The sequence below is a fragment of the Archocentrus centrarchus genome, unplaced genomic scaffold (assembly GCF_007364275.1).
Source record: "Archocentrus centrarchus isolate MPI-CPG fArcCen1 unplaced genomic scaffold, fArcCen1 scaffold_29_ctg1, whole genome shotgun sequence".
NCBI classification, from domain to species: Eukaryota; Metazoa; Chordata; class Actinopteri; order Cichliformes; family Cichlidae; genus Archocentrus; species Archocentrus centrarchus.
Window position 1 is genome coordinate 4,173,891 of NW_022060258.1, and position 23,891 is coordinate 4,197,781.

The 23,891-nt window shown below is 44.4% G+C and overlaps 1 protein-coding gene across 3 annotated transcripts in view; it reads right to left on the reverse strand.

Moving 5' to 3' along the window:
* Nucleotides 1-306: 306 nt before the first annotated feature.
* Nucleotides 307-23,891, reverse strand: part of rnf123 (ring finger protein 123) — a 162,265-nt gene continuing 138,680 nt past the window's right edge. For all 3 annotated transcript variants that reach the window (XM_030723862.1, XM_030723863.1, XM_030723861.1), the window contains 2 exons: nucleotides 4,143-4,228; nucleotides 307-1,894 (listed from right to left, as the gene is read on the reverse strand). In XM_030723862.1, the coding sequence (XP_030579722.1) occupies nucleotides 1,795-1,894; nucleotides 4,143-4,228 (186 nt within the window). In that variant the 3' untranslated portion in view covers nucleotides 307-1,794. The remainder of the gene's footprint in view (nucleotides 1,895-4,142; nucleotides 4,229-23,891) is intronic.

The following is a 23,891-nucleotide window of genomic DNA, read 5'->3' on the forward strand; positions in this document are numbered from 1 at the left end:
TGTGTGTGTGTGTGTGTGTGTGTGTGTGTGTGTGTGTGTGGTGTACTTGCTCTGACAGGTGGAGGAGAATTGTTGTGCTAATATGACAGCTGGTTTTGACAGTGCTGTCCTCTCAGCAAGTCCTCTGGTTTCCTGTGTGGAGTTTTGGTGCCTCAGTTTACCCTGTGTGTGTGTGTGTGTGTTCTGTTTCTTGGTATGAAACTGTATTTCACATGCAATCACTGCAATACAAGCCCTAATATATATATATATATATATATATATATATATATATATATATATATATATGAACTACAGTAGAAACAGTGGAGGAAACTCGGAGCAGATCTGAAGCAGACCTCTGGTTTCCATCAGGTTCATTACATCTAACCGAAGCCCCGTTCGGTCATAGCTCAAAGCAGCAGCAAAGACGCTGTTTCCACGCATGAACATTGAACAGTTTCAGGAGATTAATGCCAGGATATCTGTAGGGATGCACTGATCTGATCTGAGACTCAAAAAGCTCGACTGGACATCACCAACCTATCGTTTTCAATTCTGTGTTTCCTGCGGTGTGCGTCAGCTATAAAGCTAACAGCTTTTACAGTCAAACAGAGTCGACACGCCTGAAAAGCTCTAACGATGATGTTTTCCCTGTCAGCTTCTTTCTCGTTAGGTTTGGGCGTGTTTGAAGGGGTCACCGCCTCCATTAGTTACTTCTCTCCTCCCGTCTCTCCGTGTGTGAGGACAGCGTAAGGAAGCCATCCGTAACTCCAATTTTCAAGTTAATAATTCAAACTTTCAAGAAAATAAGTCAAAATTTCAAGTTAGCTCTGCCAATCAGGAAGCTTCGTGACGGTACGCCATTTCCTTGTTACCTGGAAGCAGGAAGCTGAAGGCATCAGCGGTCCAACAGATCGACTGAACACTGATTCCTTTAATGCAGCTGTTGTTCGCTGGAGGGCACTCAAAGCTCCAAACCTGACGACAGTTTGTTCACATCTGCCACACGCTGCTAGCTCGCTGATACTGTCACCACCCGATTTTGGGTGCACAGGAGTTGGCGTCATCTGCGTCCAGGTAACAAGGAAATGACCTTTTCCACAGAGCTTCCTGACTGGCAGAGTTAACTCAAATTCTTGAGAAACTTTGAGTTAATAACTCAAAATTTTGTTATTTTCTCAGAATTTTTAAATACCTAACTCGAAATTTCAAGTTATAGATAGCAAAAAAATTTTTTTCAGTGGTGGAAACAAGCTTCCACACCAGCGAGACGGAGAGCAGGAAAACGAGAAACTAATGTGCCCGTGAATAAAAGCGGGAAAGACTCCCACACTCAGCTCAATCCACACCAGTGACAGTAACCCGACTGCCTCTCAAACGTGCATTTTAAATATTTCTGATCGAACAGTCGAGCCACAATCAGTCACATGACGTCCTGAACTTGGTGACGAATCTGAGGATTTATCTGTGAACAGGTGGAAGTGTTGTCACGTGGTTCAGGTGTTTCACTGTGTCGGAGTGCTTGGCTAAAAACAGGCACATGCCAACTGCTCTACACAAAATAAACTCTGTGTGTGAGTGTGTGTGTGTGTGTGTGTGTGTGTGTGGAGGAAGTTCTGTGGATTTCACTGAGAATAAATCTTTTATTTCTAAGAAACAAAGATGCTCGTCCGGGTGGAATCTTTGGGTTCACTGATATGTGCTCAGATGTTTGAAGAGCTTCACAGGTGTCCTTTTTATTTTGTATTCAATGATCTTTACAGCTACCTGTGTGTGTGTGTGTGTGTGTGTGTGTGTGTGTGTGTGTGTGTGTTAGGAGGTGGCAGGCTTGCTGTAGTCTTCGACTCCGATGATGGTGGCTTTGCAGAAGAAACAGTCCTTGTTGTTCATCAGATGCTGGTTGATGCAGGCTCTGCAGAGGAAACACGGTCACAGGCTCATTATGTTTATGGATAACTGAAGGGAGAAAACTGACAAACTGGAATAATTAAACCATTTCATTAAAGCTCCTTTTTAATCTAAAAGAAATTAATAGAAATTACATCCTACTTCAAACTGGACCTTCTTTAATAAGATCTGATTATTAACACTCTCTTAAAATACATTTGCAGGGTATTAATAGTTTAATCATGATAAAATCATAGAAGATTTGACATTTTTTATATGATGTTACTACCTTGAAATGGCACCAAACAGCAGGAATGACCCTTCAACTGCAGTGTTTTAGAGGGAGTCTTTAGGTCCAGCCAATAATAATTTCAAATACAAGAACAAGAAGCCCGAGAGCACAACCCTCCCGCTGAGGCCACGCCCTCTCCGAGCAGCGCCCTCTCTGAGGCCACGCCCTCTCCGAGCAGCGCCCTCTCTAAGGCCACGCCCTCTCCGAGCAGCGCCCTCTCTGAGGCCACGCCCTCTCCGAGCAGCACTGCCTTCAGAGGGAATATTATTGGATTTTTATTTATTCATTTTGCTTCTTTGTTCTTTGTTGCTGAGATGTTTACTCTGATCACACAGACATGTAGGAGCAGCTCATGGATGAATGAGCTGTATAACATTATACTACAGCTTATCTCTAACTAAGCAGGCAGCTCATTCTCCTGACACTTTCTCCAAAGATAAAACACAGTTTGAAAGAAAGGCAGATGTGTCAGAGGTCAAAGGTGACATGATTTAAAAAAAAATCTTTAGACAGTACTTTCTATACACAGCACACCTGTGAGAATCAACGTTTCTAAGTTATGAGGCTTTGTGTCCATTTGAGACCAAGTTTTATCAGACATCATTCAAGCTTCCCGAGCTGTGGAGCTTACAGACAGACACACACACACTCCCAAAGACAGAACCTCCTTGGTGGAGGTCATAAAGTTATTTGCATTTGCTAAAAGAACTGAAAGCCATGGCTCCCAGGGTGTAAACGCTCAGCAGCTTCAGTGTACAGTTTTCTTGTTTGTGTTTGTTTGACTGCAGGACAAAAGGCAGAGAGTACGAAGCAGGTGAGAGGGAAAAACAGGTGAAAACGGTGGGAGCGACAGCTGAGTCTGGCCTTGGATCAGCTGGTTCAGTGACAGCGCTCTCAATCACCCTACAGTAATCCATACGGCCGCTGAGTCGGCGTGCCAGCTCAGCTAAATCAAGCGCACCTTCAGGATAACATGAAATATGCATCGAGATATGAATCGGACCGAGGTCTGCTGCCCACAGAGACTTTTGGCTGCAATCAGCAGTAAGCAAACAGCTGACTCACACCACACACTTGCCTGTGTGTGTGTGTGTGTGTGTGTGTGTGTAAACCATATTTCCAATAAACTGCAGTGTATCAGGGCGTCTGCAGGAATGAATTCAATTTCACACTTTTAGGGAGTTTTAAACACCATTTTCCAGGAACCTGCTTTCCCACCGAGTTACTGTTCATCTCAACTCATAAGTTATTGCACTTTTCTATTTTCATAGACTAACAAGCATCATCATCTTCATCATCATCATTTCAGGGTTCCCACCAGTGTTCTGCTAACCCAGGGAGCATCGTGAGCCACCAGGCAGCACAGCTTCACTAACCCTCCAAACTTTGTGTTGTTCAAAGTTACAGCAGAACATGGTTGTAGAGGAGGGATGTGATTTCTGCTCAGCTGCAGGAGGACAGGTGGAGCAGAGTGATTCAGGGAGAGCTACCTGAACCAAGCTGCAGCAGTCTGTGACCTCAGAGCAAAGACAGTTAGCTGAGCTATAAGGAGAGCACTCAGCCAGGCTGAGCACGCAGCTTATGTTCAGATGAAGTGTGTGATTAAGATGGATTACTTGGCTCTGTGTTGAGGTAGCAGAGTGCTACCACAGTATAACTACTCTAGCTAACTTCTAACTTAGCTAAAGCTCGTGAATCCTGCTTTTCCCTCTGGAGAACATCCACACTGATCATTTTACTGGAGCTGAAATACCACCGACTGTTTGCAGAAGGTGGTGATGTTCGTGGACCACTGCTGGTGCTGAAACATGAGGCTCAGTGTGAGGAGAAAACGGCTCTCTTTCTTTAATGAGGCAGCTCGAAACTTGTTTGCTGTGAGAGTTTGAGCAGCAGAGACTGAACAGCTTACAGCAAAAGTGTGAAAGTTGGCAACCCCACTGTGTGGGTCTGTGTGTGTGTGTGTGTGTGTGTATGGACTCACTTGCAGGACTTGTGTGAGCAGGGCTTGAAGATGGCAGAGATGGAGTGAGCGTAGCAGATGGGGCAGAGGTCTTCTTCACTGGTCGGCTACAAACAGAAAGAAAAATACATCAGTCACTTGTTGTTTCTGTCAGCGTCGCTCGCCCCAGTGCATGATGGGACATGTGCATTAACACCACGGGTGCAGAGGGAAACACTTCCTGCAGACGTCAACACCTGTTCTTCACACTCGCTGCCTTCTCAGCCCATCTGTTCCCATCATATGTTTTCACTTCACAACTTCTCCTCACTTGTTTCAGCCCGTCTTCGCTCCCTCCTCCTCCTCACCACTCTCCTCTGTTTGTCCTCCCACTCCTCACCCAGTCCTCCAACCTCTGACAGACCTCACAGCTCTTAACCTGTTTTTATCCTCCTCAGACAGGGAACCAAATAACGAGCTGAACTCCTGCACACCGCTCTGAGACCTCCAGCTCGACTTACATCAGCTCCATCATCACAGCAGCTCTCAGCCGTCTGCCCAAAACAGCCACAAAGGTTCACAGACATTATTCTCACTATTGTCATCTTAGTTTAACCAGATGAACAAACTATAAAACTAAAGATACTGCTTGCTTTTACGCCACAGATCATTCAGTAAGTCCCACACTCTGCAGTTCCCCTGCCGTCTAGCAGAGGCGCCACAGTGAGTCAGTCCCCATAGACTCCCAGCAGCCTGATGCAGAAACTGCTTTGGTCTCTGTGGATAATTTCCCCCTCCATAACAGCTGTACGGGGAGAGGCTTTCTCTGTAGCTCATCTGTTTAAATAAAGCTTGCGTTATCAGGGGCGTGGCCTCTCAGACTGACAGGTGGATCGTGACACAGGCGGCTGTAGCTGCTAGCTGTCTGCTCGGCTTCACCTCAGCTTTTTGGAGCCTTTTGGAGCGTTTTTAATGCAGTTATCTGACCAATAATATACCTGCTGTGCGGTTACATGTAGGCTTTTTGGAAGTCTATCCCAGCTGTGAGAGGTGGGGTACACCTGTACAGGTCCCCGGTCTAAAACTGGCAGCTGTGTGATGAGGACCGTTAAAAGACATCAGTCAGCTAATTCTTATGAAAAATATGGGATCTGTAATTTCTTTGACACTGATCTCTTTTACAGTCTGAGGAGAGACCCATTCCACAGTTATCAGAGTGTTTCACACCTTCGAGTGGGTGTAAATCACTTCTCATATGAAAACATAATTTTAACATTTAGCTGCTTTGCTGTAGATGTTGTCAGCTCGTCACCAGCAGCTCATTTCCATCTTTCTGCCACTTCTCCACTCATGTCAGCTGCTGCTTTCAGCTCATTGTGTGACCTTATTCAGTCGAAAGCTGCATAATTAAGCCTTTAAAGCAGAATCAATTTAAAGGAACGGGATTCTCCTTCAGCCACACAAACATTCAGACACACAGGAGAAAATCCCCGATGGGCTTCAGGGTTGGAGCTGATTGAGGAAAACAAAGGTCATTTTCAATAAATGATTTCTTCACTAATCTCCAGTCAAAAAGCAGCGAGAGAAAAACATCAGGTGATGAAGTGAAATGAAGGTGAGATGGGAAGAAGATGTGAATGCAGAGGGAGGCAGATTGAGCTGAGAGAGTGAGGTGTCAGAGGTCCCGAGTCTTCAGAGACTTAAATGCACAATCAGCAGCAGAGAGGAGAGGAAGGTGTCAGCTGAGGAGGAGGAGGAGGTGATGAAAAGAGAAGCAGCGAGGGAAACGGCATTGATTTCTCTGCACGCCGGGGATTAACGGAGGTGAGGAGGAGACGGGGAAAAGAAGAAAGCATTGATGAAGAAAGGGGGTAAAGCAGAGGTGACGGCTAACGACCTGACAGGACGTGTTTTTCCCTGAAAGCAGCTTTTGATGGCATGCTATTTAAGGGTTTAAAATTGATTTATTATGCATATCGGTTGTGTTGGCATCTGTTTACAACCCAAGCTGCCACTCAGGGAGAATAACAGCGATCCAGATATGTGTACAGTACATATCTCCACATGTGGTAATGTGACTGGATCAAACGGGTTTAAAATGCTGATTAATTTAACACCTTTTCACCATCCAAGGACGAGGAGGCGCACAGCTGATTCATGAGTTTATTAGCTGTGTGAAGTTGTTGTTGTCCAAAAAATTCTTCCGACTGGAAACTCGGATATTCTGACTTATTCTGGAGTGCACCATAACCACCTCCCAAAGGACATCAGGATTTAGGAGGCTGAAATGATTATTATCCAATAATTATACAATTTTTCTCTTAATTTGAACGTCTTTGATTTTACACACATGCTGATGGTAACTGATGGATGTATCCTCTGCAGCATCACCCTCTGGGTTGTGAAGTCTCAACATTAGAGCGTTAAATGCAACTGTGTTGGGTTTTTGGAGGTACAAGTGACCATATTTGGTATTATCCACAGACTTGCCCTCTGGGTGACACCTGCACTCATAGGCTCACCGTACGATAAACAAACCTGTTCTCGTGGTAAGAACACTGAACTGAAACTGAGACTGTATGGAAGCATCACACACACAGATACCTGCTGATCAGTGCTCAGTAACATCCAAATAAAATCCACAAATCTCACCAAACAGGAGCTCCGCCTCCTTGGACGGTCTGTTAGTGCAATGAAGCCACAGCAGCCATACTATTGATCAGACAAACGCATTAAAATGCAGCTACAGCCACCTGTGTCATCATCTACCTGTTAAAGAGGCCACAACCCCAATAATGCAAACTTTATTTAAACAGGTGAGTACAGCTGTTATGAAGGGGGAGATTATCCACAGATTATCCACAGAGATCAAAGCAGTTTCTGTATCAGCTGCAAACATGTTGATTTCTGCTGGAAGAAGCAGGAAAGAGACTGAAGACACAGAGAGGTGAACGCTCCCATTCTGAAAGGACTTTGCACAAAAAGTTAAACTTCTTACTTTACAATTATTTCTGCAGGTAAACCCATCGAGCCTGATCCACCATTACGACCCGTCACTCTACATTACCTGAGCTGTGCTCACTTATGTTCTGCTCTTCTCTCCATCTGCTCTGGCTCACCTTTAACTTCAGCAGACTGAACTCTCACTCCCCCCTCTTCATCTCTGTGAAAGCTCAGCCACTGGAGTTTACCTCAGCTTCCTCCTCCTCATTCCTCAGCAGCTGTCACTCTGATCCCACCTCCTCCACACTGCTGCGCACATGCAAATGTGCTCAAACCTCTGACTCCATTACAGGAGACTTTAGATAGAATGAATATAATGAATTGAACTAACAGATGAAGTAAGAGAAAGCAATCCATCCTTCTAGACCTCAGTGAAAAATCTGCATTTAAACATTAATAGTTACAATGACCAGTGAGAGAGGATTTATACCGGCCACAGTCAAGTCCTAATAAACCAGTAAGAAGGCAGCATGAAATCCCCACTGTAAAAATAACACAGGGAACATCAGTCCATCCACTCTCTCAGGGGCACATCCATTTAGAGGAGGGTGGGCAACACCGTTTCTCAGGGGGCCATACTGACTTAAAGTAAGTGAAGGGCCACACTTTGAAAAGCTGGACTGAAAATGATGTACAGAGCGCTGAATTATACAACACTTTGGTAGGCACAACACATTAGAATGTTCTAGGATGTGTTCTCGAGTCCTACAGCGGAGCACCCTGCTGACATCAAGTTAAACAGAACAGACATATTACAGTCACTCACATCACGATCAGCAGCTCATTTAGTTTCTGGGGTGGGGTTATAACTTCAGGATGTTGAGGGTCACTTGGATATGGCACGTGACCTAGAGTCATGGTGGCTGGAGCCTTGGACCACTCACCAGTCCATCACAGGGGTAACAGAAGACAAACTTGTAGCCACAGGGAAGACATGGAGGGTTTCCGGCTTGGTGGCTTCAGGATGTTGTGTCTCTTTTTTGCATGAAGTGGCTGTGATGAGAATTAGTACCTCCACGTCTGAGGCTGAGGTTCTCGGCTGGAAAAAGGCGCAATGCCCACTCCCGTTTGGGGAAGAGTCGTGAAGAGTTCAAGTACCTCAGGGTCTTGTTCACAAGTGAGGGAGTGTAACAGGAGACTGGCAGAGGGACTGGTGCAGCATCTGGAGAGATGGGGACGCTGCTCCGGTCTTTTGTGTTTAATAGGGAGCTGAGTGTGAAGGCAAAGCTGTTGATTTCCTGGTCGATCTTACTTCCTTCCTGGATAGAGCCTGAAAGAATAAGACTGCAGATCCGAGCAGTGGAAACGAGCTTCCTCTGAAGGGTGTCAGCGGAAGTAGCCAGTTGAAGTGTTTTAGCATCTGAGCAGGATGCCACCTAAGTCAGATGCTTTAGGCATGTCCAACTAGGAGGCGGCCCTGGGGCAGGCCCAGGTGAGACTATGTTTCTTGGAACTTGGGACCACCTCAGTGTCCCTTCAGGAAACAAGAAGAAGGTGGTCTGGGCATCAATATTTAGACTGCTTCACCACAACCCAGGATGAGGGGTAGAATGCAGATGGATGGCTCAGACTCACAGTCAACCAGAAAGTGAAACCCTAGAGATTTAGAATCACTTTCACTCTGGCGTCTTTCCCACCAACAGGGTTTCGGAGCCCGTGCCGTAATTTGAACCGTTAGGCGGGTTTTCCACCGCCGAAGCACTCGGTGCTCGGCCGAAAAACGGGTTCAATTCCGGCCCCGCAAACTAGCTGGTCTGGAACCACGAACGCGTGCCGAAAGCGGCAGAGGGGCGTGACTCTGCCGTCTCAAGATCCAGTTTTCTACCATTATACATGTGTATTACATGAGAAAAGCGAAGCGATTTTCACGGCTGTGAATTAGGTTGGGCTCTAAGGCTGAACTTGCTGCTTTGTATCAGTTCATGTCACAGATAAAAGGACACAAAGTGCGTACTTGTCGTCTTGCTCTAATCACTGTCTGTGTTTCCCTCTGTGCTGCACACAGATGCTGCAGTAGTTTGGTTTGGACCGTAAAACGTATTTGCAGCACAGATAGGAGAGCGTGTTCTCCCACGTTTGTGCGCTTCAGCTTCCGTGTCCAGACGAAGACCCGCCCACACTCATATGTAAAGGAGCAGTTCACAGAAACGCGGTGGGAACGCGGGCCCGTTCTTAAGCGTTTCGCCGGTTCACTGGGATCGGCACAGGAACTTGCTCCGGCTCCAGAACCTCGGCGGTGGGAAAGTAGCAACAGTGTCCTGGGCCAGAACAGGCACAAAACAGAGCTTCAAGAGAACAGCAACAACTTAGCTCACATACATGTCTTTGGACAGCAGGAGGAAACCAGAGACACTACAGGCTATCCACCCCACGTAAGCAAAATACTACACTTATCTGAATGAAATCATGAGGAACATTAACACAAAAGTGAATGTCTGAACAGGCTTAACAGGCTGCTGACGGCACAATCTTATTTCAAACGGGTTTGTAACTTTAGGAGTTTGTGTTTTGCCTCCTTCTGTTTTTTAGTGACTGTAATTGTTATCAGAGCCGTTTAATGGCTGTAAAATCAGACCTGTTGTCTGTAACAGATGACTTTCTACCTCCAGGGGGGTGTGAGGTGAGCACTCAGCTCACATCTGAGCCTGTCTCCAACACCAGAGAGCAGGGACAGGTGACATGGACCAAAATTTAGATTGATATTTTTAGGCTGGATTGTCATATCTGATACATGTATCTGGGTATTTTCCATGAAACCTCCTGCTGATGCCACATTTTCCATCTTTGTGCGGTTCAGGACAGAAACTGTCTCACTGGGTTAACCATCTCCACTCAGATAAGAATGATTCATTTTCTCTGAATCTTGGGTTCTGATCCACAGTCTGAGTGTTACCTGCAGCAGGTGACAGTAGGCCACCCCCCCTAAGCAGACACACAAATTAAAACCAAGTGCTGCTGTGAACATGGAGTTTATATTCACAACATTTTCACCAGTTTATCTGTCCTGAGACAGGAAGTGGAGCAGGAATTTTACCTGACAAACACGGGAGCTGTTCACCTCCTGCTGCATCAGTCTGTTAGTGTTACAGGTTAAAGCCCTGAAGTCACACCAAGTACGCCAACATCGCCTGTTTGCTGTGAGCTAACGAGCCAATGGAGTCTGGTCATTTTGAACAGAGCGATTTCATCCTTAGAGTGTTGTTTCAATAAATCACTAAACTTTGTCATCTGTTGTCACACATCCAATTTGAAGTTCAGGTTCTAGCTTCAAACTTTCATTAATTTCTAGCTGGAGGAGAACTTTGGAAGCAAGCTTGATTTGCAGAGTGAGATTGATGGCGGGGCGCAGAGCGAGGAGAAACACCGACACAACTTTACCGAGGAAAAGCGTCACATATCAAACTATACTCATGTAAATGATATTACCTAATTCTGCATCTGTTTTGAAAGCACACTGACATGCCTGCATGAGAATAATTTCACTGCAGCTGTTGAGAGTTCATACGGTCTTAAAGAGCAACAGAGCTTCATCTGTCTCTGAATCCAGCTGTCAAACACAAACAACTGTAATTTAAACTGCTGGTTTCATTTTCTTGCCTCTGCAAACGGTTTATAATTCAGTTCAAAGGAGGGAGGAGTGAAGGAGACGTATGTAAAACACAAAGATGAGACCTCTGAGCTGACGTGATGGGGAGCGGAGATCAAAGTTTGGGGAAGTGTTGCTGACCGCCCGAGGCTTTCAGTGTGTACACAGACTGACACGAACATAATGAGGACAAAAGCACACTAAATGTGAAGATGGATGAGTGGCCTCAGAACAACACTGAGACAAACAACAGAGTCTGCTGTGGAAGTCTGACTCAAAGTCCAAGAACACATGATGGTGAAACGAAGCTTCATACTGTTACCGGACGTTAACGGATGAACACGGCGACAGGCAGGCAGGACTCGCCGGCCTTCCTGCTCATTTCTGTCTCATATGTTCCATCAATAAGTCTGAAAGGATCGTTTCATTTCCACCAAAAACAACTCAAGTTGTGAGTTTGAAGCTTTAATAACCGAACAATCACAAACCTCGACATCATTTTGATGCATAAAAAGTCAAAAATCATTCAGCATGCAGCACTTCCAAACCTCACGGCTGTTTTTCTGTACCTCTCCAGCAGTGGGCTGTAGGCAGGGGCAGGTTTCCTGACTATGTGTTCCTGTCACGGTCCAGGGTCCTTTGACCCTGTGTGTTTTGTTTTGCCTTATTTTGTCTGTTCTGGGTTTCTTTGGTTGTGGGGTTTAGTTTCTTATTTCTAGTTCCTTGTGTTTCTCTGTGTCAGGTCTGCATCTTTGTGCCCCCGTCTGACTTCCTGTTTTATTTTGGTAGTCATCCAGTCCCTGTCTGTTGTGTTCAGTTTTGCTTCCCCTGGTCTTGTCATAGTAATTAGTGTCACCTGTGTTTCCAGCTGTTCCCACTCCCCTCGTTCTCCTCTTGTGTCTTTAAGTGTAGTGTTTTCTCTGCCTGTTGTTGCATCGTAGTTTTGCTGCTGTGTGTGTGTGTGTGTGTCCTGTTTTGCCTTGTATCTGGAACTCTAGTCAAGTTTGTTTTTGTTCTGAGTTTTTGCCACTGATCCTGTCCAGTCCAGCTTTTTGTTTGTCCTTCAGCCAGTAAAGCTGAGTTTAAAGTTTTTACCTCTGCTTGTCGTATCCTGCGTTGGGGTCCTCCTCCTTGCCTGCCACACAGCCGTTCCATGACAGTTCCTCTGTAAACCGCTAATGATCAATAAATATTTAATCAGTTTATTTTTGCTCCTGAGTATGACAGGAAAAACCTAAAAAGCACTGATCTCTTTGTGGCCGATGTTGTCTTTGTCTCTGAATAATGTTTGATTTTTGTTTCAGTTCATTGTTGAAAGAAGTTAAAACCTCTGTGGACCTAATGCTGAACTGAAGGCTGTGGAAGTATTACAGGTTCCCTCCTCCACGCTGTTTGATACTGTGGATGACGACAAATGATTTGTTTATGATGATTTTGTTCATATTTTTGTCACGACTGTGTTTTGACCTCACCGTGTCATCATATATATTACTAAGCTACTGTTTGCAGTGATGATAGCTCATAGCCGAAACACGTTCATCTTCCCCATCAATAAATATTAAATAGTGTGCTTGTAAAAGTGTACATGTGATATTTAGTTTGGTTTCATGTGTTGTTTCATTGGTAACTCTCTTCTTTGAGATGTAAACAGAGAGGAGAAAAGTTTCACAGAATCATTTATGTTATTTATATTAAGAGCTGGAGATAATTTTAGCTTTCAGGTCCTCATTCGGCCAACGCAGACTCATAGTCCACATTTGGCACCGTAGGAGAGAGAGAGAGAGAGTGTGTGTGTTATATATATATATATATATATATAATGTGTGTATATATATGTGTGTGTGTGTGCATGTGTTATGTGGCTGCAGGTACCTTGTCAGCTTGTGATAAGTAACCTTTATGTGAGTCTGGGAGCTGGTGGGAATTTCTAATTTTACACTCGTGTGTGTGTGTGTGTGTCTGTGTGTGTGTGTGTTTGTACTGCTAATGTTTTGGGGACATAAATCTGTTTACACTGTCACACTGTGAGGGCTAATAAAGGACATTAATCATTAAATATTAGCATGAAGACCTGCATATGTGTGTAAGTTAACGTAATGACCTCAGAGTGTGTGTGTGTGTGTGTGTGTGGGGTACAGTAGCAGACCTCCCCCTGTGGCCTAACGAGTCACAGAAAAATGATCAGCTGATGGAGAGTGGAGGTGATGGAGGAGGAAAACAAGATGATGGACAAAAAAAACGATGCAACTAGAAGGTCACTAATCACAAAGTTATCGAAGCTGTCGCTACGACTGACTGCAGGCTCACGTCGGTCACATTGGTGTGTTTGAAACGTTCTTCCCTTCGTGCGGGCTGCCGCCTACTAACTCGACCCTGGGAGAGTTTCCTGTTTGGGTTCACTTCTTAAGTATTTAACCTTTAAACACCTCTTCAGAGTGATTCTAATGCTGTAAACACAAAAATGAGAATGTCACAGGTTACAGCAGAAGGGAGGGAGTGCTGAGGTCATGGTAGCGCCCCCCACTGGGGGAGACAGTGGAGATGTGTGCTCCACTACTGCACTTTGAAGAGAAAGAGCAGAGATTTTCTTTTACAGTGGGGCAAGGAACACTCAAAGGTGCATTTCTGCACACCTGACATCAGTTCTGACTTCTCTTCTGCATTCAAAACAACCACAAAAATACACAAATGACCACAAAGTGACACAAATCAAGCTCTTCTTCTGCTGGCTGCTAACTTTAGGGTTCTCCACAGCAGATCATCTGCCTCCATCTCACCCAATCCCTGCATCCTCCACCTCCACCATGACCTCCTTCACTACATCCACAAATCTTCTCTGAGGTCTTCCTCTTTTCCTCCTGCCTGGTAGCTCCAGTTTATCTACTGTCTCCCCACTGCACATCCAAACCCTCTCAGCCTCACCTTTCCGTCTCTGTCGCCAAACTGCTCAACCTGAGCTGTCCCTCTGGGGCTAAACTTGACTCTGAGATTGAGGAAATTACTATGTTTTTAGAGACAAACTACGAATAAATCATGTGTGATTTAGTTGGAGTAGCATGCATTATTTTCTCCTCATGCTGGAAGTAAAAACCTCATTTTCACAATTTGCTGTTTGCAGGCCAAGAAACAGACAGACATCAGCATGTGTGTCACATGTGCTGCAGGCTCTGCAGAACTGTTCTATTAGGTTAGCACTCATAGTGTGCTGGCCTACAACTAAATGACTATAATTACAAACTGCATCGTAAAATGAATTAAAAAAAAAAAGCCAATAATTTTTTTTTCTTCAGTTTTTTGGCCACAACAGCTTTTCTATCAAGTCAAGATGGACAAGAAATGGGGGAAGGATGCGGGGGAGGAGACGCAGGCAGGTCGGTGACAGGCCGGGACTCGAGCCACCGGCACCGCAACATATACATGTGGTCACCTGCTCCACCACTGGGCCCTCCCCCCAAAACCAAACAACTTTTATCAACAACCTAAGTGATTTAAAACTTTTTCACTGATTCTTTTTCCTACCACTCTCAGACACACACACCTCCAACCGTGACAGAATTCGCTTTAAAAATAATTCTGCTGAACCACAATTCAAAAGCAATGTGTGATTTTCACGAGTTCATTTTCAGTAAATTTTTATTTATTATTACTTTTGTCAGTTTCAAGTGATCTCAGTGATCACTGTGGGTTTCCTGTGTTTAACAGAACAATTTTGTCCTGGTCGGTGTCGACTGTGCTCTACAGGAATCTGCAGCAGTGTCCTCCAAGCAGGAAAACACATAAATATAAAGCTTGATGGAGACGACCACAGAGCAGCTGCAGGGTTCGCAAACGCTGTCGAGCGCAGGAATAAAATAAATATCACAATCTGTCACATGAAGCTCAGAGACAGCAGAGGGGGGGTCAGCTTTAATGTGGCCCGCGGGCTGCATATGTGCAAGTCTGAGCCAGAATCTGAGTCCTGACGGCAGACGGTCTGAGAGTAGGAAGGTCCACAGGAGGATGGGGCCGATGTCACTGGTGGACCTATAGCCTGAATCCTGAAATACCAGAGAGGAGAGGAAAATGTGCCTGGTCTCGGGTGAGCCGAAGGATGCCAAAAATAAAGAAGTGTGGGGGCTGGAGGAGGAGTGAAGGGCAAGCATCAACAGATCGAGTGAAGAAAGAAAAACTGAGAGGGACAGATGACAGAGGACGGCAATGACGAGGAATCATGACTCCATCAACAGTGAGGACAGGCAGAAAGACATATAATGCACATAATCACTGCATTATTCAGTCAACAATCAATGAGTTTCATTTGTTTTGTCTATAAAAGGAATGGAAATAGTGGAAAAATTCCAGGAAATCCAAGGTCTGAATAAATCAAGTGTAATATTCAGGCTTTCATAAACAAGCCATGAGCACTAGTTGGTATACAAATATTCAATCATCCACCTCCCTCGCACTCCGCCAGCTCCAGCTCTTCTCTGGGGACACCGTGGTGCTCCCAAACCAGCCAAAAGATGCAGTCTCTCCAGTGTGTCCCAGGGTCTTCTCCCCATGGGACACGCCCAAAACACCTCCCCTAGGAGGCATCCTGTTAAGATGATGAACCACCTCAATTCCCTCTGCTTACTGTGGAGAAGCAGCAGCTCTGAGCGCTTCCTGAATGACTGCGCTTCTCATTTCTGCTCACGACCCAGAGCTCGTGGCCATAGCTGAAGGTAGGAATGCAGATCAAGTGTTACATTGACAGCTTTGCTTTCACGCTCGGCTCTCTTCAACACAACAGTCTGTGAGTCTCACCTCACCCGTGATCCAGAGATACTTAAACTCCTCCATTTGGGGAGCAACTCATTCCCAAACTGGAGTGCATGTTCCTTCCTTCCCCAGCTGAGAACCACCAGATCTGGAGGCGCTGATTCTCATCTCAACTGCATCACACTGCAAAGTGCCCCAGTGCAAGCTGGAGGTCATCAGGTCCTCAGCACCGTACAACAATCCCCACAACACACTTTTCTTTACCTCGGCTGACAGTACGGTGAACGTTGCTGAATTAAAAATACTGTGAAAACATGCCTGATATATGATAAAGTACAAATATTAATCTAACCCTTCAAACCAAACCACCAGCTGGAGTTAGTGCTCTTTAACAGAGCAATAATGTAAACAACACAGGCCTGCCTCTCACATTACAAACAACAAGGGCGAGACAGACAGGCTGAAACACCAAAACCGCTCAGCTGCAGATGAACAATCACACGCTGGTGGACTTCACACAGGACTCGACTGCTTTGAACCCCACGGTGCACCCACCTCCGGGGGGGTTCCTGATGGTGCCAGTCATCCTTCAGTAAATTTGGTCTTTCTCATTCATGGATCCAAGCAGCAAATAAACCTCAACATGTGCATCATATGTGCCACGTTTAAGGATCTACAATACACCGCTGTGAAGATGCTAATGGAAGTGTCGTCCCTGGAGCTCGAAAAAGCATGCACAACATAGAAGAGCCACCTCGACAGGAGGAGACTCAGCTGTACTTCTGCACCTAAAGGATGAAGGACACTCTTTCAAGGATGCTACTGTTCACGTTTTGGACCAGGAAGACAGCTGGTTAAAGAGAGGAGTTAAAGAAGCATCTATGTCCGCTGTGGACGACCATCCCTGAACAGAGGAGATGGATTACAACACCAACTGTCCCCCATCTACAACGCAGTCCTCAGAGGTGGCAAAAGTACTGACATTCTGTACTAAAGTAGAAGTACAGATACTTGGGTTAAAAAATACAGTACAGGCTCTGAAATGTACTGAGTAAGAAAGTAAAAGTAGCTCTTTGGAGGACATTTCTACCTGATATTCTAGTGCAAAGCTAACTGAACACCATGCTATATTAATGTAACAATAAAACAATATTATTAGATGAGAGTACAAACTTTATTTCAATCTAAATTATAATTCTAATGAATGCACTCAGCTTGAACACTGCTCTGTAGAACATGAGCAGAGAAAAAGAGAACTTAAAAACAGCTCTGTTTGCTGCTGACTCTGCCTCACCTGAACAGGAACATGAGTACAGTCAGGGGTTACAGAGGGACTCAGCAGGTGGGGGACCCTCAGATCAGTTTCCAGTTTATCAGATGTCACTGAGCAGTCGTTACCTTTAAATCTAACCTCTCCTCTTCCTCTCCTGTCCTCTTTCTCCATCTCTGAGTGAACTTCTCTCTCTCTCTTTCTTTGCTCTCCCTGAAATACAGCAGCTGGACCTTTAGCTAGCAGACACACTGTGTGATAAACTGCACACACTTTGTGTGTTTGCTGATATTTGTTGAGCTGATAGAAAAGTTGCATTTGAAATTACCTACAAACAGTCCTTTTATTTTTGCTCCTAGCGCTAGCTAAGATGCCGAAGTACCGTGAACACAACTTACGGACATCTGCCCTCGGTCCAGGCCCCTGTAACGCCTGATTATAGCGCTATAAGTGATACATAAATTATCTGGTTTTGCCTCTTTCATGTCTTTGTGTGCAATAAGCCCTGGATGGATACACCAATACAACTGTCCCTTAACTGTTGTTCCACCGTTTAGGCTCAGCTCGGTTTGATGTTTGAAGGCGCACTGAAATAAAAACTTCTCTCAGATGTTAAACCTAAAGTAATGAGTAGAAAGTACAGATATATTAAGTACAGTAACAAAGTATTTGTACTTTGTTACTTCCCACCTCTGGCAGTCCTGAGCTCCCTTCCCAGGCACCCAAACCCCCACTCACACTTTTCTTCAGGTGACCCCAATAGGTCACTTGACAGAGTGGGGGCAAATTCTCTCAAAACCACTGATTCTAATGACCACACCCCCTTTTCACACCTTGGCTCATGTGATTATGCACATGAATCAACTCTCTGCCCCGGGACTTAGATAATTCTGCTTCTGTCACTTCTTTCAAATCTCACCTCAAAACCATCTGTTTAGACAAGCTTACTGTAATCTGCCATCATCCTCAGCCTGCCATCAATCCTCAGCCTGCCATCAATCCTCAGCCTGCCATCATCCTCAGCCTGCCATCAATCCTCAGCCTGCCATCATCCTCAGCCTGCCATCATCCTCAGCCTGCCATCAATCCTCAGCCTGCCATCAATCCTCAGCCTGCCATCATCCTCAGCCTGCCATCAATCCTCAGCCTGCCATCAATCCTCAGCCTGCCATCATCCTCAGCCTGCCATCAATCCTCAGCCTGCCATCATCCTCAGCCTGCCATCATCCTCAGCCTGCCATCAATCCTCAGCCTGCCATCATCCTCAGCCTGCCATCATCCTCAGCCTGCCATCAATCCTCAGCCTGCCATGGCTTCTCTGCTATTGACTGATTTTAATGTTTGTATTGTATTTACCTGATTTCTGTAAGGTGACCTTGGGAGTTTTGAAAGGGGCCTATAAATAAAATGTACTATTATTATTATTAAACGACCAGCTCCAGGGGACACCCCCACTAGGATTTAAATACCTGGTTTCTCCACCACTTGGTTTGAGAACTGAAGAAGCCTGAGTCTGATCATTGTTTGTTTCTTTCATCCTTATTAATCTGCTCTCTCCTCTCTGATTGATCCATTGTGCTGATTGGCTGCAGACACCCACCTACACACATATAAAGCTGGAGGAGTTGGAGCATGGGGTCTCTGCTCAGTGTCATTATCAGAATACATTAAACACAAGACCTCGATGTAACCAGTCCAGCAGCGCATGATGTTTAAAAATCAGGGATGTGGTTAAAATGTTACATTAATAAACACATTTTAAACTTTTATCTATTGGTGGCAGCACTGTGCTTGAAGCAAGACAGGTAGTCCAAAGGATCTGAGTACTGTTCCCAGTACCAAATTTGTAGCCACAGAAGAAGAATGTAGAAGAAGAGGACGAGGACACTGCAGGAACACTGTGGGTGCACACTCTGCTGCTGAGCATTTATAAAGACACAAAGAGTCCTTTGAAAAGTCATATCTAATACCATGCTTGGTTCAGAGGTGGTACAGTGAAAACTTGTGCTGTTCTGCAGAAGAGAAATGAAAGTGTAGGAAAACATGTTCGGCCTTACCCGAGAGATTTAAAAGCACTCAGTCGATATTCTGAATAGCAAGAAATGAACCAGATGAATGAAAGGATGCAATCAGAACAATCAGCAAAGAGCCGCAACAGAAAAGGAGACATTACGTTCTGCCCGTTTTAGCGTTTTAAACCTGCGATCGATGAGCCGAGCCGCCTGTAACAGCGACTCAGAGGAACATACATGTGCCTGCTGGAAAGGTCACAGGTCAAAGTCACTGACGTGTGAAGGTGAAGAGGGAAACGAAAGAATACGAGTAAAAATGAATTCCTGCGAGCCTGAATATGAAATCTTTCCTAAACGCCTCACTTCCTCCCTCCTTTGCCTCTCCTGTTTCCTGTACAGCTTCAATCATAAGGATCAGTGGTTCTGCTGTTTCTAACAGCTCGTGTGTAAATATGAAGGCAGGCAGGAAGTCGGGCTAACCGGTTTGTTAGCGCTGACAGCAGCGGCGGCGAGAGAAATGTCAGACTTTACGGTTGAGCTCTGTGGGTTTAATAGAGCTGAAGTGAATGAAAGCCTCTGATAGAAGACTCAATAACAGTGACACAGTTTCACGGCCCTGTTTCTCACATAAACTGAGGATGGAAACTTTTACAGAACCGTGTATTATTTAAACTGCGACTCAGTTACAGATCAAAGGAACTGAAAGATGAGCGATGGAGGACACGTTTGCCCGTGCCCTGAATACTCGCTCAACACACAAAACAACATGATGCAGATTTGTCATTTTCAGTTTTCGGTGAATTATAAATCACTGATTATTCCAATTTGTTTTGGTTCAGTTCACCAACATTTTTAAATAAAGCTCATCTACAAAGTTTAGCTCAGAGTCCTTTATTATTTAATAATGATATTTTTTAGTATTTATTATTATTTTACTTTGAGAGGAGATCATAATGAGAAGGTTAGTCATAACAGATATGATAATGATGAAGCTTTGTCTTCAGCTAGAGGAAATATTCAGATCCTAAAGTTAAACTGAAGTACTATCACAGGATACCATGGCAACCAGTGCAGTACCACACTGTAAAACTACTCCATCAGAGTGAGTCCTGTACTCAACACAGCTCACTGCACAAGGCAGAGTACAACATAACAATATCATCTATGTGGACGCATCACAAAGCACCATTTTTTTTCCCAAGCATTTATTCATTGTTTTGAAGATAACAGCTAGATGGCAAATAAGTGATAAATAATGCACACTAAACAACAACAACTATTATTATTATTATTAATACTTAGAGGGAGGGGAAAGGGCAGCCCTATACAGGAGTCGTCATCAAATCATTATCCTCCAGAAAGCTATGGCAGTGCTCCAAATGCCTCAGAATATTTAGATTTGTTTTCTGTGAGGCAGATGATCTTTTCTAAAGTAGGATGATGAGTCATTCCTTTAAGCCACTGTGAAACTGCACAGGTTGATTGAGCTGTCCATCAGCTGGGTTCTAAAAAACCAGAAGTTGAGTAAAGATCTGACATTCTTAGAGACCACAAAGCCGTCCAGGTAAATATTCAATAAGCATAATTTAGGATTAAGAGAGACCTCTTCCCCAGTAAGTTGGCTGCAGGTACCCAGCACCATTTTCCAAAAAGAGTACAGGAGGACATTCCCACACACAATGGAACAGACAATTTCTGACAATTACATTTAATGCAAGTGTCGGGGGTTTCGGGGTTGGAACGGTGCAGCCTTGTTGGATCAAACGTGATGTCTAGGTATGCATTTACATTGCAGCAATCTAGAATATGAATTTATAGTTTGTGTTTGAACTAAAGAGCATGCTTCTTTCTCAGGTAAATCATCTTTTAAATCCATTCTCCAGGCCTGCAGTTTGTTAAGGGATGACTCTTTGCACTAATGAGCTGTATAACAGGAGTAAAAAAATAAAGAAATGACACCTTTGGTCCACTCTTTTTTCAGCCTGTTTGATTAGAGTATTTTTACCTGCTGACTACATACATACGGACATTTCAGGGTTAATTCTCTTAATATTCAGGTCAGGGGATTGTTGTTGAAATAAAACATTTCAGCTCTAATTTGAGGTGTCCGGTAGTACCATATGAGATTTAGTTATTTCAGTCCACCTCTATCATATGGCAGATACAGTAAGGAAAGTCTAAGTCACTTATTGTTCCAAATGAAAACAGGTTTTAAAAAATAAATAAATAACACAGAGATGGTGGAGGTGGAAATGAAACAGCCTGGAAAAACTACAGAAATAGGCAGAATATAACACTGATATGAGTGGGTTACCTTATCTATAAGGGGGTTATAATTACATGGGAATATTTTATCAACTGTGGGAAATACTGTACCTCAAGACCCAAATAGGTAAATTCCTCTACTGAAATAAAGGACGTATGAATCGGTTACTGTAATTTGAGATTTGGTGTAATTTATTTTTAAGCCTGAGAAGGCTCAGAGTGACCTCAACAGGTTTAGTAAACTTGGTACAATCTTTGCCAGGTCAGAGCAAAACGAAGTTATGTCATCAGCATAGAAAACTATATGATGTTTGTCTCTTTAGAAACTGCCATGGAAAGAAGTTCAAAGGTCAGGCTAAACAACAGCAGGGACAGGGGGCAACCCTGGCTTGTTCCACGATGGAGTGTAAAGGGTGACAAGGAAAGCCCATTTATTAAAATTACACCCAGTGGATCAGCATAGAGGAGCCGGATCTAACTAAAAAACCTTCCTCTTGTACCAAACCTCGGTGAAACATCAGATACAGCCACAGTCCAAGGCTCTCTCACCATCCAATCCCAAAATTACAACCATCCTATTTTTAGCTACACTCTGGATGACTTTGAAACAGATTTATTTCAGAAGGAACTTGCCTCCATTTTTTGAATGTGTTCTTGATCCCAAACCTAACCAAAGTTTAAGTTTCTTAAAGTATGCAGACAGCAGTAAGGATGGTAACTGATGCTGGAAACAAAAACAGATGGTCTCATAAAATCAGCACAACCCAGTATTTAGATGTCAAAAATGACTCACTGTATAGGTTGGATCAAACGTGTGTTGATGTTAGCCTGCAGGGAAAGACAGCTGCTGCTGTTAGCTCTGCTAACGTTAGCCACACTGGCTGTTTTCTTACTTTTAGATGAGCTGATTAGTCTGAACTTCAACACTATTCTACAGATTAATTCTTGAGGACTCAAAGACGTATGTTGCCAGTGGACACAAACACATCAGTGAAGTGTTTCCATCTTTATCAACAGCTTTCAAGAAGCAAACAGTGTGCACGGCTTCGTCAGCGTCTGCTAGCTCGCCTTCATCAGCTGGACTAAACCGCAGATACGCCCAAACAATTTACTAGCTACACTTTGTTCACAGCGTTCATGCTTCACAGCTCACTGAGCTCGGCTGATTGTTCACCTGCAGAGACTGCCCCCTGGTGTGTCTGTGTGCAGTGCACTATGATATATGACCTCTTTAAGGTTTCTAAAATACCTTGTTATACAAGAGAACTGCAAAAGCCTGCATACACGCTGCAGAGACAAAAAGCCTCTTTAAGCTGGTTGTGACCAACCTGACCAAACCAGTAAAGATTAAAACTAAATACATGTTCTGTGTGCTTCTAATGTAGTTTTTATTTATTGGTTTATTTTGCTCTGGAAGTGTTTTGCACTTTTCAGTTAGTGTACACTTTTCTCCCTTGATAACCTCTCTGCAGACCAAACATCAAATGTGACGATGTGCAACGTCGAAAACTGATCAGGTGGAACATAAAGTCCAAACCTGAGCAGCTCTCAGCTGTAAATCACAGCAGGTCTAACAGAAAGGTCACACACACGCGTGCACACACACACACACACACACACACAGTCCCTTCCTCCTGCCTCCGTTTAGAGGATAATCACTGGAGCTTTAACACCCATCTCTATGGAGCTGGTTGCCCTGACATCCTGTGTGTTGTCCTGGCAAACATCAGCAAGCACAGGGAAAGTGGTCAGCAGCGGTGTGTGTGTGTGTGTGTGTTAGTGCAGTGTTTCTGAATATCTGTGTACTGCGTGTGAAGATGAGCATGAGCCTTAACGGTCTATGGAAACATTTGGAGAAAAGAGCGACGGGACAGCAGCACCTAACTGACCTGACAGCTTTTCAAACAGCCTGATGATTTAATCTCACACAGGCAGCTGAAAGTGGCATCTGCAGGAGCCCGAGGACACTCGCTCTGTGCTGGGATCAGCTCCTACTAAAGCTCTCTGAAACCTGCAAAGGTCTGCTGTCCTAACAAAGTTTCCACTGGCATTAAAAGAAGCTTACTGAGAGAAGAAAATGAAAGGGGAGCACATCGTTCTCCACCTCTCTCTCTAAAGATCTACAGAGTTCACACTAGAGATGAAGGCCTACAAATACAGTCTGAGTATTCAGAGAGCCAGAAGCAGCGTGCCAATGTTGTCTCTGTACAAACTTATGGCCACTCAGAGCAAATGAGCTACGATCTGGATGACGCAGGGAGACGAAAGAGGACGTCAAGCGTGACATTTTATCTCATGCAGTGTCGTAATGCACAAAAAGAATATTGTTATGACTCTGTAATCACCTGATCTGCCACAGTGATGAGAAACGGGGAAAAATGCTTATTTTCTGGTTGACCTGTGATGAAGCACAAACTCCACACTTGCTCTGATGAATTTGTTGTAATCTGCTGTTATGAGCAAATGTGTACCAAAAGGAAATTAGCTGCTTCTTTGCTGGATTTCTGTGGCTGTGGATTTACTTGTTGTTTAAAGGCCCTGTTCAGACTAAAAACAGCAGAACAGTATTGTCCATGGTGGTGGCCCACAGGGGGCCGAGAGTCTGATTTCCCCATGAGGAGGTGGGAGGGGCGGTAGTGAGACACCCTCCAGGGTTAACAACCTGGTCTCTCTTCCAGGTGTCAGTTAGACCTTACCCCCCGGTAAGGTCAGGGAAAGATGGTGGTTTGGGTTAAAAATAATAAACCTGCTCAGTGACTGATCACTCTGCGTTGTGTGCCAGATTCACTAAATTCTTGCAGGAAAAACATGTGCAGCATATTTACACGTGTGGCACAGCAGCAGTGACTTTATCAACACCGGATCAATCAGGATCCAACAAACCAACCTGCGTTCTTCTAGGAATCCTGCACAGA